Genomic DNA, 12970 nt, shown 5'->3' with positions numbered 1-12970 from the left:
GAGTACTCCACTGTACTCCACTGGCAACCACACACCTGGGCCCTCAGGTCACCGTTACATTCTCCTGTCAGTCCGGTTACGTCTGTCTCCTCTCACTTCCATTTACTGACTGTCTGACCCCTCCTCCCTGGCTGTCGTCTAGTGGACTGGATCGGCTCCACCCCTAGGTGGCCATCCATTTGGTCCAACCCTAGTCTGTTACCAGTCTTTGGAAATGTGGAAAAACAGGGATTAAAATTAATGTGTTTTGGTGTTATCGGCACTGGTCTTCTGGGTTCCTGGGGGTAGGCCCTGCATCCTGGCTAGGATGCAGTTCCCTGTAGCTCCTGATGGCTTCAGGGGCGCTACATACTCACTGTTGCACAGATACCATGTGTGCTTGAGGAGGTGCAGACTCATCCATGTATATTGCGCTATATATGACTATGGTTAGTTATAGTATCTGCATTACTGTAAATACAAGGAATTGTCTTTGTGTAAATTCTGGGTCTGTGTGTAATATTTACTATTATATTTACTACGATCTCATATACTTACCTGCGTAACAGTCCGGCCTTTATACACTATTATACACTATTTCCTGAATTTCCTGTACAGATAACATCTTCTGTACATTAACCATACATTAGTAAGTGTATGTCTAATTGATTTTGTGTGCTGTGGATAATATATTTTGCCTTCTGTGGTAGTGTGGTGCCATCTGCTGGCTTTCCATAGTTTTATGAATATTTTCTTTAAATGTTTATGTCAATAAAAATTTAATTTTTATAAAAATTAAAACCGACATGAGGCATCATGCTGACATATCAGTTTTACCATATAGAGAAATTAATGAATAAAGTACACCCAAAATAATTATGCAATTGCACATTTTTTGCAATTTCACTACACTTTGAATTTTTTCCCCTTTTCCTGTACATTATTTGGTTAAACTAATGGTTTCACAACTCATCCCAGCAAAAAACAAGCCCTCATATGGCAAAATAAGAACGTTATGGCTCTTGGAAAAAGGGGAGGAAAAAACGAAAATGAAAAATTGGCATTAAACCACTGGGCACTGGACTTCAAACTATCATTGCAGTTTATCAGTTAATGTGCATTTGGCCTAAGGCCTGCAACACACATCCGTGCCGCCGGCACGTGTTTGTCATTTTTTTGACGTACCGGCGGCACGGAGACACGTTAAGCAATGCTACCCTATTGTAGCAGGCACACACACGTAAAACCACACGGAACGTGTGTCCATGTGCGTTTGTACCTGTGTGCGTTTTTCAAAGCGCTGACATGTCAGTGTTTTCTCCCGCTGCATGGGTTTCACACGGCCCGCACCCGTACCACACGGGTGTAGTGTGGATGCGGTCCCGTGTGACACGCGCCGGAGAAAACACACGTGTCAGTGAAAAAACCCCAAAACATTTACTCACCTTCTCCAGCCCTCCTGTCTCTGCCGCTGCTGCCTCTTGCTGTCGACCGCCGCTCATTATGCTCATTTAATATTCACTTCACTGCCTGGCAGCAGCAGCGGGGAGACGGGAGGGCTGGAGACCGAGGATCAGGACCACGGACAGCAGCGCGGACAGCAGGAAGGACCAGGTGAGTATGTAAATTACCATTTCTATGTGTGCTATCGCGGATAGCACACGTAGAACACACGTGGCCCGCACGTACCAGAGACACGTACTTACCTGCACGCAACACGAAGGGGAAATACGTGTCTCTCGGCACGTGCGTGATTTTCACGTGAGTGTGGCAGAGGCCTAAGACTGTGTCCGCACTTTGCGTTTCCACCTGCGTTTTAGGTGCTTTTTTGGTCCGTTTTGAACTGCAGCGTTTTCATACCAAAAAGCATGCGTTTTGATTTTGCATAATAGTCTATGGAAAATGATGATTTTCTGTCCCCACTTTGCGTTTCAAAACGCTGCGTTTAATTTGCATATTTTTTGGCAAAAACCATGCGTTCAAAGAAGCAGCATGTCAATTGTTTTTGCCATTTCTGCAGCGTTTTGATAACATTGAAGTCAATGAGAAGTTTCAATACGCAAGCAAAATCAAAATTCCAGTGTTTTGCCTGCCTTTTAGGTGCAGAAAACATGCGTTTTTTACTAACAAACAAAAAAAAAAGTAATCAAATTAATTACGAAATTCCAGAAAAATTTGGATTTCCAGCCTGCTCCCGACTTTGCTGGATTTATATACGGGCGCTAGTAGGCCCTGCATCACGCCTCACGTGAGAACTGGTCAGCACCAGAAGATTAGGGCTGAAGACCAATCCTTAAGTCAGCGGAGGACCGCATGGGAACTGTGAAGGCAGAACAGGACAGCATAATCTTATATACAGTTAGGTCCAGAAATATTTGGACAGTGACACAAGTTTTGTTATTTTAGCTGTTTACAAAAACATGTTCAGAAATACAATTATATATATAATATGGGCTGAAAGTGCACACTCCCAGCTGCAATATGAGAGTTTTCACATCCAAATCGGAGAAAGGGTTTAGGAATCATAGCTCTGTAATGCATAGCCTCCTCTTTTTCAAGGGACCAAAAGTAATTGGACAAGGGACTCTAAGGGCTGCAATTAACTCTGAAGGCGTCTCCCTCGTTAACCTGTAATCAATGAAGTAGTTAAAAGGTCTGGGGTTGATTACAGGTGTGTGGTTTTGCATTTGGAAGCTGTTGCTGTGACCAGACAACATGCGGTCTAAGGAACTCTCAATTGAGGTGAAGCCGAACATCCTGAGGCTGAAAAAAAAGAAAAAATCCATCAGAGAGATAGCAGACATGCTTGGAGTAGCAAAATCAACAGTCGGGTACATTCTGAGAAAAAAGGAATTGACTGGTGAGCTTGGGAACTCAAAAAGGCCTGGGCGTCCACGGATGACAACAGTGGTGGATGATCGCCGCATACTTTCTTTGGTGAAGAAGAACCTGTTCACAACATCAACTGAAGTCCAGAACACTTTCAGTGAAGTAGGTGTATCTGTCTCTAAGTCAACAGTAAAGAGAAGACTCCATGAAAGTAAATACAAAGGGTTCACATCTAGATGCAAACCATTCATCAATTCCAAAAATAGACAGGCCAGAGTTAAATTTGCTGAAAAACACCTCATGAAGCTAGCTCAGTTCTGGAAAAGTATTCTATGGACAAATGAGACCAAGATCAACCTGTACCAGAATGATGGGAAGAAAAAAGTTTGGAGAAGAAAGGGAACGGCACATGATCCAAGGCACACCACATCATCAGTAAAACATGCAATGGCCAAGTCAATAACCAGATCTTAACCCAATTGAGCATGCATTTCACTTGCTCAAATCCAGACTTAAGACGGAAAGACCCACAAACAAGCAAGACCTGAAGGCTGCGGCTGTAAAGGCCTGGCAAAGCATTAAGAAGGAGGAAACCCAGCGTTTGGTGATGTCCATGGGTTCCAGACTTAAGGCAGTGGTTGCCTCCAAAGGATTCGCAACAAAATATTGAAAATAAAAATATTTTGTTTGGGTTTGGTTTATTTGTCCAATTACTTTTGACCTCCTAAAATGTGGAGTGTTTGTAAAGAAATGTGTACAATTCCTACAATTTCTATCAGATATTTTTGTTCAAACCTTCAAATTAAACGATACAATCTGCACTTGAATTCTGTTGTAGAGGTTTCATTTCAAATCCAATGTGGTGGCATGCAGAGCCCAACTCGCGAAAATTGTGTCACTGTCCAAATATTTCTGGACCTAACTGTATATATATATATTTTTTTTTAATTTATTTGTTTTAACTCATTCTTCAAATAAATCCACCAATATGGTGGCAGGATGGGTGAAGGACAGGGCCTAGGACAGGTTTATATGATTTTTTTGTTTATTTGTAAACCCCTTGTCATAAATCCCTTTATTATTTCAGGGGCTTTGGAGAAATCTTAAATAAAATAATTGTTTTTCACTTTTAAATTTGATTCAGACCAAATTGTATCTCCTGGATGAATCCGGTGAGTCTGTCTGAAATGACATCTTGAGTTATTTGCTTGTTTGCAGTTACTATTTAGATGTTGGCAAAAAAATAGACAAAAAAATTATTTTGACAAACCGAAAATGGCTGCCTCACCATGGGGGAGGGGGGGGAAATATTGTATTACTGTTTTTATTTATTTTTAATGTTGACAGTGTAAATTTTACTATTCCCTGAGGGGGAGTGTATATTTTGCTTTAGTAGGGTGACATGTGGAGGCAGGAGGGCATGGCCGCGCACTGCGCCCGCCTCTTGTGTCTAGCAGCCACCTGCCTCGACTAATGCAGAACAAGCTGACAGGAAGACAGGAGGCGGGAAGATAAACACGCGGCTGCACCAATCACAGGAGGCGACACAGAAGGCGACCCGCGCCTGCCCCGGCTCTGCACCAATCACAGGCCGTGTTATTTGTACGCCGCGCGTGCTCCAGTGTTTTGGGGGCAGAGCGGCGGCTGTGACGCGGGAGTGGCCTGTACCACGTACAGAGCAGGGGGGAGGCCCGGGCTTTGTTATTGTTCTGGACGAGGATTTTTCCGGCTCCGAACTGGGCTCCAGCAATATGAAGGATGGAAGAAGACGACGTGACCATCAGAGAGCAGAACTTTCACAGCCAAGTTAGAGAATGTATAGTAAGTTGTGTCCCTTCCTCTGCTGTGGTCACACGGTGCGGTACCGCACTGGCCGGTGTGTGGCGCAGGCTGCACGGTGCCCATTGATTCCTGTGCAGTGTTTCAGGGGCTGCAGTAAATGTAACTTTTTGGGGGTCTCAGATGTCAGAGTATCAGGGTCTAGCATAGGGGATGTTAGTGGCAGACCCTGAGCGCTGCCTCGGGATGTGAGCACAGCTGTCAGCGAGCGGCACGGACACATTACATCTGGCCAGAAACCGCACTACACACTTGCAGCTTTATTTTTTAAAGGAACTTTGCAAACCTAAAAACACATCACTTTCGTGTTTGTCAGATGTATGAGCCCTTGTGGCCTTCTATATCTTATAAAGACATATTCCCCCCGTCCTAGGCCCCTTCCTGGTACATACATTGGCATGCAAAAGTTGGGACACCCCATGTCAAAATTTCTCTTAGGCTATGTGCACACTTGACGTTTTTTCATTTTTCCTTCTTTATTTTAATCAATAAAACCAAGGAAAAACCATCCCAGCAAAGTCTATGAGAATCCTGATTGCTGTGCACACGCTGCTTCTTTTTTCCTTACTGATTTTGTTGCTGAAAAAAGCAGCAGCATGTAAATTGTTTCTGTGTATATTTCCTGCGTTTCTATAATCCTCTGCAGTGGACTATATCGCAGCAGTTTGTCTCACACAACAGCAAACAGCATGGTGTGTGAGGCTCTCCGTAGCTCAGTAACCCGGGTCCGTCATGGTGATGACTCAGGGTTACAATGGAAGCGTTCGGGTCCCTGTGATTAAATTCCTCAATGCTGGGAATGCACTGATCGACGCATTCAGGGGTTTAAAGGGAACCTGTCAGGTCCAATATGCACCCAGAACCACGAGCAGTTCTGGGTGCATATTAGTAATCCCTGGCTAACCGTCCCTGTATACACTAGCATAGATAAAGGGGATCTTTAGAAAAAGGATTTCTAAAAATCGTATATGTTAATGAGCGTGGGGACTAGTCCCCTGGGCGTTCCCTTGCTAATCGTCCCCATTAGCATGTTACTTCGCCCCTGTGGGTGTGGTAACATGCTAATGAATGTGCAGCGTCACAGGATGATCTCACTCACCTCTCCACTGCCAGACACTGGATTTCGGCTCAGTGCGCATGACCCCGGCGCTCCAGTCATGCGCACTATGATGCCAAGTGTACACGTCCTGGCTTCAAAATGGAGTAGTGTGCATGACTGAAACTCCGGGGTCATGCGGACGCCTACTGAAAGGTCTGTACAGTAAATGCCTCAATACATGGTCGGGGATCCTTTTGCATCACTGACTGCATCAATGCGGCGTGACATGGAGGCGATCAGCCTGTGGCACTGCTGAGGTGTTATTGAAGACCAGGTTGCTTTGATAGCAACTTTCAGTTCATCTGCATTGTTAGGTCTGGTGTTTTTCATTTTCCTCTTGACAATACTCCATAGATTCTCTATGGGGTTTAGGTCAGTCAAGTTTGCTGGCTAATCAAGCGCAGTGATACTGTGGTTATTAAACCAGGTATTGGTACTTTTGCACTTGTATATAGGCTGCAAAAATTGTGCTTTGTGTTTTGCAGATTTCATCCTTTGCAATGTAAAGTTTAAAATCTGCTGAAAATCCTTTTGTGGATATTGTTCATGTAGCCGTAAGGCGTGCTCTCACGATATGTAATAGTTAATGGGGTTTACCCACATTTAATGTTTATCACCCATTTACTGGTTAATGACGGTAGCACTGCCATGAGAAGCACCAAATTCATTAAGAGTCTTGGGCTTTTAATTACTTTGGCCTATCTTTTTGTTGCCGTGCTTCAGGGTATGGAGTTTGTCAGGCTCTGTACTATACTTTTATAATTTGCTCCACTTCTCTGGCATAAATTAAGATAAATTTGCCGGGTCGGACACACCCTCTCCTAGTTAATTTTGCAACCAGTTTATGAATAATAGGCGTGAAAATGTGTAATGTGTATTAGATATTTTTTTTTTTTTTTTTTTTTTTTAACCCATGACCGCACCATGAGACATGGGATCTGCCCTTCAGAGACGGGAAACCTACAGGGTAAAAAGGGTGCTACCTCTCCCCGTATCAGTGTCTTACAGAGCATGAAAGGACCTCCTGCGTAAGAAAATTATTATATTATTAACCCACAACCATCATACATCCTCGTGAAAAAAAGAGTGAAGAACAAAATACTGATAATACTCCCAGGTGCACAGAGGGAATGTAAGGGTGCTGTCATGGGTTCAGGAAAAAACACATTACCATACGTAATTTAGTATTTTTCCAGCACCCATGACCGCACCACAAGAGAATTACTGACACAGGAGAAACTTTAGGCCTGCTGAACTGTTCTACCAAAGGTTAGGTCAGAAAAGGATAAATCCAATCTATAATGCTTGTAGAAACTAGAGGACAAAGACAACGTGGCCGCCTTACAGATCTGCTCTGATCTTTCCTCCCAGGAAGATGCCATTGCCCTCGTGGAGTGAACCTTCAGACCTGCAGGCACCTCCATATAGTAAGGCTGCGGCCACACGGGAATTAATGCGAGTCAATTGCATGACACTCTGCTCCCTCTCTGCTGGAGTGTAAGCCGATTGTCATGCCACTTTGCTGCGATCACAGCCGCAGAGGGGGGCTGGCGCTATGGAGGAGAGGGAGGGAGTAATCTCCATACCTCCTCCATTGTCAGCTGATGCGATTCTCGCACTGCACTGGTATTACACCAGTGTAATACGAGTGCAATGTGATGTTTCTCTCGCACCCTAAAGTGGGCTTTACACGCTGCGATCTCGCAAGCGATCGTACCCGCCCCCGTCGATTGTGCGACGCGGGCAAATTGCTGCCCGTGCCGCACAACCTCGCTTAACCCTATCACACGGACTTACCTGCCCTGCGACGTCGCTCTGGCCGGCGAACCGCCTCCTTTCTAAGGGGGTGGTTAGTGCGGCGTCACACGGGAAGCGTCCAATAGAAGCGGAAGAGCGGAGATGAGTGGGACGTAACATCCCGCCCACCTTCTTCCCTCCGCATTGCCGGTGGACGCAGGTAAGGAGATGTTCGTCGCTCCTGCGGTGTCACACACAGCGATGTGTGGTGCCGCAGGAACAAGGAACAACATCGCTAATAAGCAGAAAACGATTTTTTTTTTTTCAGGACGACCTCTCTGCGGCAAACTATTTTGACCGCTTTTGCGATCGTTTAAGGTTGCTCATAAGTGTCACACACTGCGATATCGTTAATGACGCCGGATGTGCGTCACAGCATGACCACGACGATAATTCATCAACGATATCGTAGCGTGTAAAGCCGCTATAGACTTTGTAAAAAATTGCTCATTGGACGAGCCCATAGAGTAATATGGGTGTGAGGGGAATGCATTTTTTTTTTTTTTTTTTATCGCATTCCACTCTGTTTTTCTCGCCGTGTGTGCTTACCCTAAGCAACAGAATTAGCCTCTTTAATCCATCTTGCTAATGTGGACTTTGAAGCTCTGAGCCCTTTTTAACTACCCTGAAATGGCACGAACAAGGACTTGTCATTTTTCCAGGCACTGGTAACTAATAGGTACTCCTTCAGGCAGCGTTTAACATCCAAGCAATGCCACTTTTCTTCCTCCTGATCTTTTGGACTATCATAAAAGGATGGAAGAACAATCTCTTGGGATCCGTGAAAGCTAGAGACTACTTTCGGGAGATATGCAGGGTCTGGTTTTAGGATCACTCTATCCTCGAAAAATTGCATATAGATTGGGTCTATTGATAGAGCCTGGATGTCACTAAGCCTACGAGACGATGTTATAGCTGTCAGTACAATGTTAGGGACAGATTTTTGAGTGATATGGATCCTGTAGGTTCAAATGGGGGATTCGTCAAGGCTGATAGGACGAGATTAAGATCCCATGGAGGCAAGGCTATACTACGCCTGGGTTTGGACTTAGAGCATGCTCTGATAAACCGAGAAATCCAGCGGTCTCCTGGCAGATTATATACGGTGGCAAGGGCCGACACCTGAACTTTCAGTGTGCTAACAGACAGTCCCTGTTCTAAACCCTTCTGGATGAACTCTAGGATTGCTGTAACTAGTACCGGCTCTTCTAGACTTGCACCTGTGGATGACAACATTTTTTTCTACCGTAAATTCGTAAATTTTTGTGGTCACCGGCTTTCTGCTTTGCATGAGGGTGGAGATCAGACAAGGGGGGGGGGGGACCTTTTGCTTTTTAATAGTGACCTCCTGAAATTCCACACCGTGAGATGTAATGGGCCTGTCAGGGCTGGTAAACTAGACCTTGAGAAAGAAGATCCGGCAGTACCCATAGACTGGCGTCCTGCAGTACCCATAGACTGGTGACCGACATCTTGTTCAACCAGTGGAACCATGGCCTTTTTGGCCAAAATGGAGCCATCAACATTATCCTTGCTCTGTTCTCCCAGATCTTCTTCAGAACTGCTGGTATCAGGGCTTTTGGAGGGAAGGTGTAGGCAAGGCCGAAGTCCCACCTGATTAACAGATCCGTCTTCTGCGGGAGGTTGATCTCTCGGGTCCACGGAACAAAACTGTCCGACGTTCCTGTTCAGTTTGGTCGCAAAAAGATCTATTTCTGGAACTCCCCACGTTTCCATTATTTGATGGAAAATGGACTGTTTTAAGGCCCATTCTCCTTGTTTCAGTCTACTGTGACTTAGAAAGTCTGCCGTACAATTTTCCTTCCCTTTTATGTGTACTGCTGTCAAAGACCTCAGATGACATTCCAGTAGACTCAATATTCCGTTGGCCACCTCCATCAGTGATTTGGATCGTGTATCCCCTTCGTGATTCAGGTATGCTACTGTTGCCTGATTGTCTGATAGGACTTTCAAGTGATGTCCTGTTGGAGAGGGCAGGAGCTCTCTTATCGCTTTTACCACCGCAAGTAATTCCTTCGTATTTGAAGAAACTCGAGATTTTCTTGACCACACTCCCTGGACCAGGTGGCCCTGTAAGTGAGCTATCCAAACTCTTTAAGGCCACTTTACACGCAGCGACATCGCTAGTGATGTCGCTGCCGATCACACCCGCCCCTGTCGTTTGTACGTCACGGGCAAATCGCTGCCGTGGCGCACTATCGCTATGCTCCGTCACACAGACTTACCTTTCTAGCGACGTCGTTGTGGCCGGCGAACAGCCCCTTTTCTAAGAGGGTGGTTCGTGCGGCGTCACAGCGACGTCACACTGCAGGCGTCCAATAGAAGCGGAGGGGCGGAGAGCAGGCGCATGAAAGTCACGCCCACCTCGTTGCTGGAGGAAGCAGTTACGGTGTTGTTCGTCGTTCCTGGGGTGTCACACATAGCGATGTGTGCTGCCTCAGGAATGACCAACAACCTGCATCCTGAACCAGCAACGACATTTGGGAAATGAACGATGTATCAACGATTAGATGAGTAATTTTGATTGTTAGCGGTCGCTCGTCCGTGTCACACGCAACAACGTCACTAACGAGGCTGGATGTGCGTCACGAATTCCGTTACCCCAACGATATCTCGTTAGCGACGTCATTGCGTGTAAAGCCCCCTTTAGACTTGCGTCGGTGGTAACTATTTTTGGAGACCTGGTTCATCCAAGGAACACCTCTGGTTAAATTGTTTGGTTCCAGCCACCAACAAAGGGATTTGACAATGCCAGGCTGAAGTATAATCTTTTTTTTTGTTTGGATGGTCCCATAGAATGGTTTGATTCTCTTACATGTCCCATTGAAGGACCCTGGTATGCACCTGGGCCCAAAGAACAGCCAGTATGTATGTCGTTAGGGAGCTGGGAAGGGACATTGCTCCTCTGAAAAACATACTTGGGGTTTCTATCGCTTGCCATACTTAATCTTGAAGTTTCTGCAACTTTGTCCAAAGTGAGCCCTAGAAAAATCTGAACTGTACTTGGATTTAACCTGGATTTTTCTAGATTTAAAATCCATCCCAAGTTCATCAGGGAAGAGTGTACTTCTTGTAGAAGGTTGGCACAATGTTGGGCTGAATTGTCTGTGACTAGGAAGTCGTCCAAATATGGAATGATGAGAATCTCCTCCTGCCTCAAATGAGCCGTCACTTCCAATATTATCTTTGTAAAGATTGTTGGTGCTATTGCCAATCCAAATGGGAGAGCCCTTTATTGAGAATGCCTGATCTTCCCTTTCATTTGCTGGTCTGCCCTGAAGAACTTCTGACACCGGATATTTATTGGGACATGGTAATCTGCCTCCTTCAAGTCCAGTACTGCCATGTAACAAAACTAAAAATGAGCTCTCACTGTTGACATCACCGACTCCATTTTGAAGGTCTGTATCTGCAGGTGACTGTTCAGGAGTTTTAGATTTATTATCGTCCGAAAGGTGCCGTTGGGCTTTCTTGCCAAAAAAAAAAAAAAGGTGGGAGTAAAACCCTTCCCTCTCCACCTGCACGGGAACCTTTTGATAGGACCGACTTTTGTTATCAGACCTTGCATCTCTGCTTCTAAAACCAACTGTTTCTTTAGTGAAGGTCTGGGCAGTGTAACCACAAATCTTTGAGGAGGGAATTTTTGGAATGGCAGTTTGAAGACGGATCTTAAGAGACCCAGAATCCATCGGTTTGTAGATATCCTCTCCCAGGGCAGAAGGAAAACGGTCTCCCTGCGACCTGGGAGGGTGAGTCACTGGGAAGATCTTTTACTATCTTGAGAGGGACCCTTAAACATCCCTTCCCAGCCTTTTTCCAGTCGGCCCAAGTACTTTCGTAGGCCCCTTTTGGCTAAATCTTCCTTTCCGAAATGGCTTCCTGAAGGTGGGCAAGGACGGGTTTGGAAACTACTTTTTTCTGTCGCCCGCCTTCTCCATTATGTCATCTAGATCCAGACTGAATAGAAATTCTCAACGGTATGGAATAGCACAGAGTCTTTATTTCGACTGTACATCTTCCAGGCAGTACTTCAGCCACAGGCCTCTTTTGGCTGCATTAGACAAGGTTGCCAGCTTGGTGGAGTCCGCGGACACACCTGAAAGGAAGGCAGCTGCTCCGAGCATTAAAGTGATCGAGGATAGTTCTCTTTCTGAACTTTCTTCCTAAGCTGATCTTACAGCTGTCCTAGCCATATTGCCAAGGATGTCACCGTACAGGTGGCCGCAGTTGCTGGTCTTGACGCCCCCGACGAGGATTCCCAGGCACTCTTGAGATAGTCCTCCAAAGGGTAGAGTAATTTTTTTGGATGCCTTGGCTACCGCCACATCCAGCTTAGGGACTTTGTCCCAGGAGGAGCTAGAGGCCTCTTCAAAAGGGTATTTCCTTTTGAATGCCACAGGAATGGAACCCCTCTTAGGGTAAGTTCACACAGTGCGTTTTTCGCGTCGTTTTTGCGCAGTTTTCGGGTGCGTTTTTGCTCAGAAAACTGCATGACTTTGCTTCCCCAGCGAAGTCTGAGTTTTCATTTTTGCTGTCTGCACACAGCGTTTTTTTTCAGCTGCGTTTTTGTGGTGCCACAAAAACGCAGCATGTCAATTATTCCTGCGTTTTTCACTGCGCTTTTCATCCATTGAGTGCAATGGGATGTTGAAAGACGCAATGAGAAACGCAAATGGCTGCGTTTTGGTGCGTTTCTAAGACAAAAAACGCAGCTATAAACGCAGGAGGTGGGTAGTAAAGTGACATGTACAGGAAGAGGATTCCTTCTGTCAGTAAACACAGAAGCGTGAATCCTCCCGGTACCGTCACCGCCGCTTCCACCTCCGGTCCTGTGCATGTCTGCTGCTGTGCGGCACCATGTCTGGGCGGGAGGTGGAAGCGGCTGCGAAAACAAAAGTTAACAGTAGAAAAAAAAAAAAAAAAAGTTATACTCACCTGTCTGCAGCCTCCCGGTGCCATGCCCGCTCCCATCTCCTCTCACGGTATCGCCGCTCTGGCTGTGTGCAGACGGCTGGGACACCTCCGGCTCCGATAGATGCAGGACCTGGCGATGGATCACCTGATGCATCAGGTGATCGTAAGTATCGCGGTGACGCGGGCTCCCGGCCGGTTTAAGCTATCAGCGGATGCGTCAGGAGACTTCATCCCTGATTACCGGCAGCTGCTGCAGCGATCGGACAGGATCAGAGACTCCCGCCCCATCGCTCCAGGAGCTGCCGGTAATCGGCACATAAGTGAGTTTTTTGTTTTTTTGGTTTTTTTTGCACCGATGCATCTGCTGATTGTATAAACGGCTTTTATACAATCAGCTGATGTGTGATGTGCTTCAGCCCCTAGAACCTGACACATCATCTGATCGCTTTGCCTTCCAGCAAACCGATCAGATGATATTGGATCCGGATTGGA

General features: G+C 45.9%; 1 protein-coding gene across 1 annotated transcript in view; it reads left to right on the top strand.

Annotated features, from left to right (window-relative positions):
• Positions 1-4465: 4465 nt before the first annotated feature.
• Positions 4466-12970, top strand: part of LMBR1 (limb development membrane protein 1) — a 228430-nt gene continuing 219925 nt past the window's right edge. Inside the window, exon 1 of the mRNA XM_075315444.1 lies at positions 4466-4629. Within this exon, the coding sequence (XP_075171559.1) occupies positions 4567-4629 (63 nt within the window). The 5' untranslated portion in view covers positions 4466-4566. The remainder of the gene's footprint in view (positions 4630-12970) is intronic.

The sequence above is a fragment of the Anomaloglossus baeobatrachus genome, chromosome 6 (assembly GCF_048569485.1).
Source record: "Anomaloglossus baeobatrachus isolate aAnoBae1 chromosome 6, aAnoBae1.hap1, whole genome shotgun sequence".
NCBI classification, from domain to species: Eukaryota; Metazoa; Chordata; class Amphibia; order Anura; family Aromobatidae; genus Anomaloglossus; species Anomaloglossus baeobatrachus.
The sequence above is the reverse complement of the archived record's forward strand: the minus strand, read 5'-3'. Positions and strand labels throughout refer to the sequence as shown.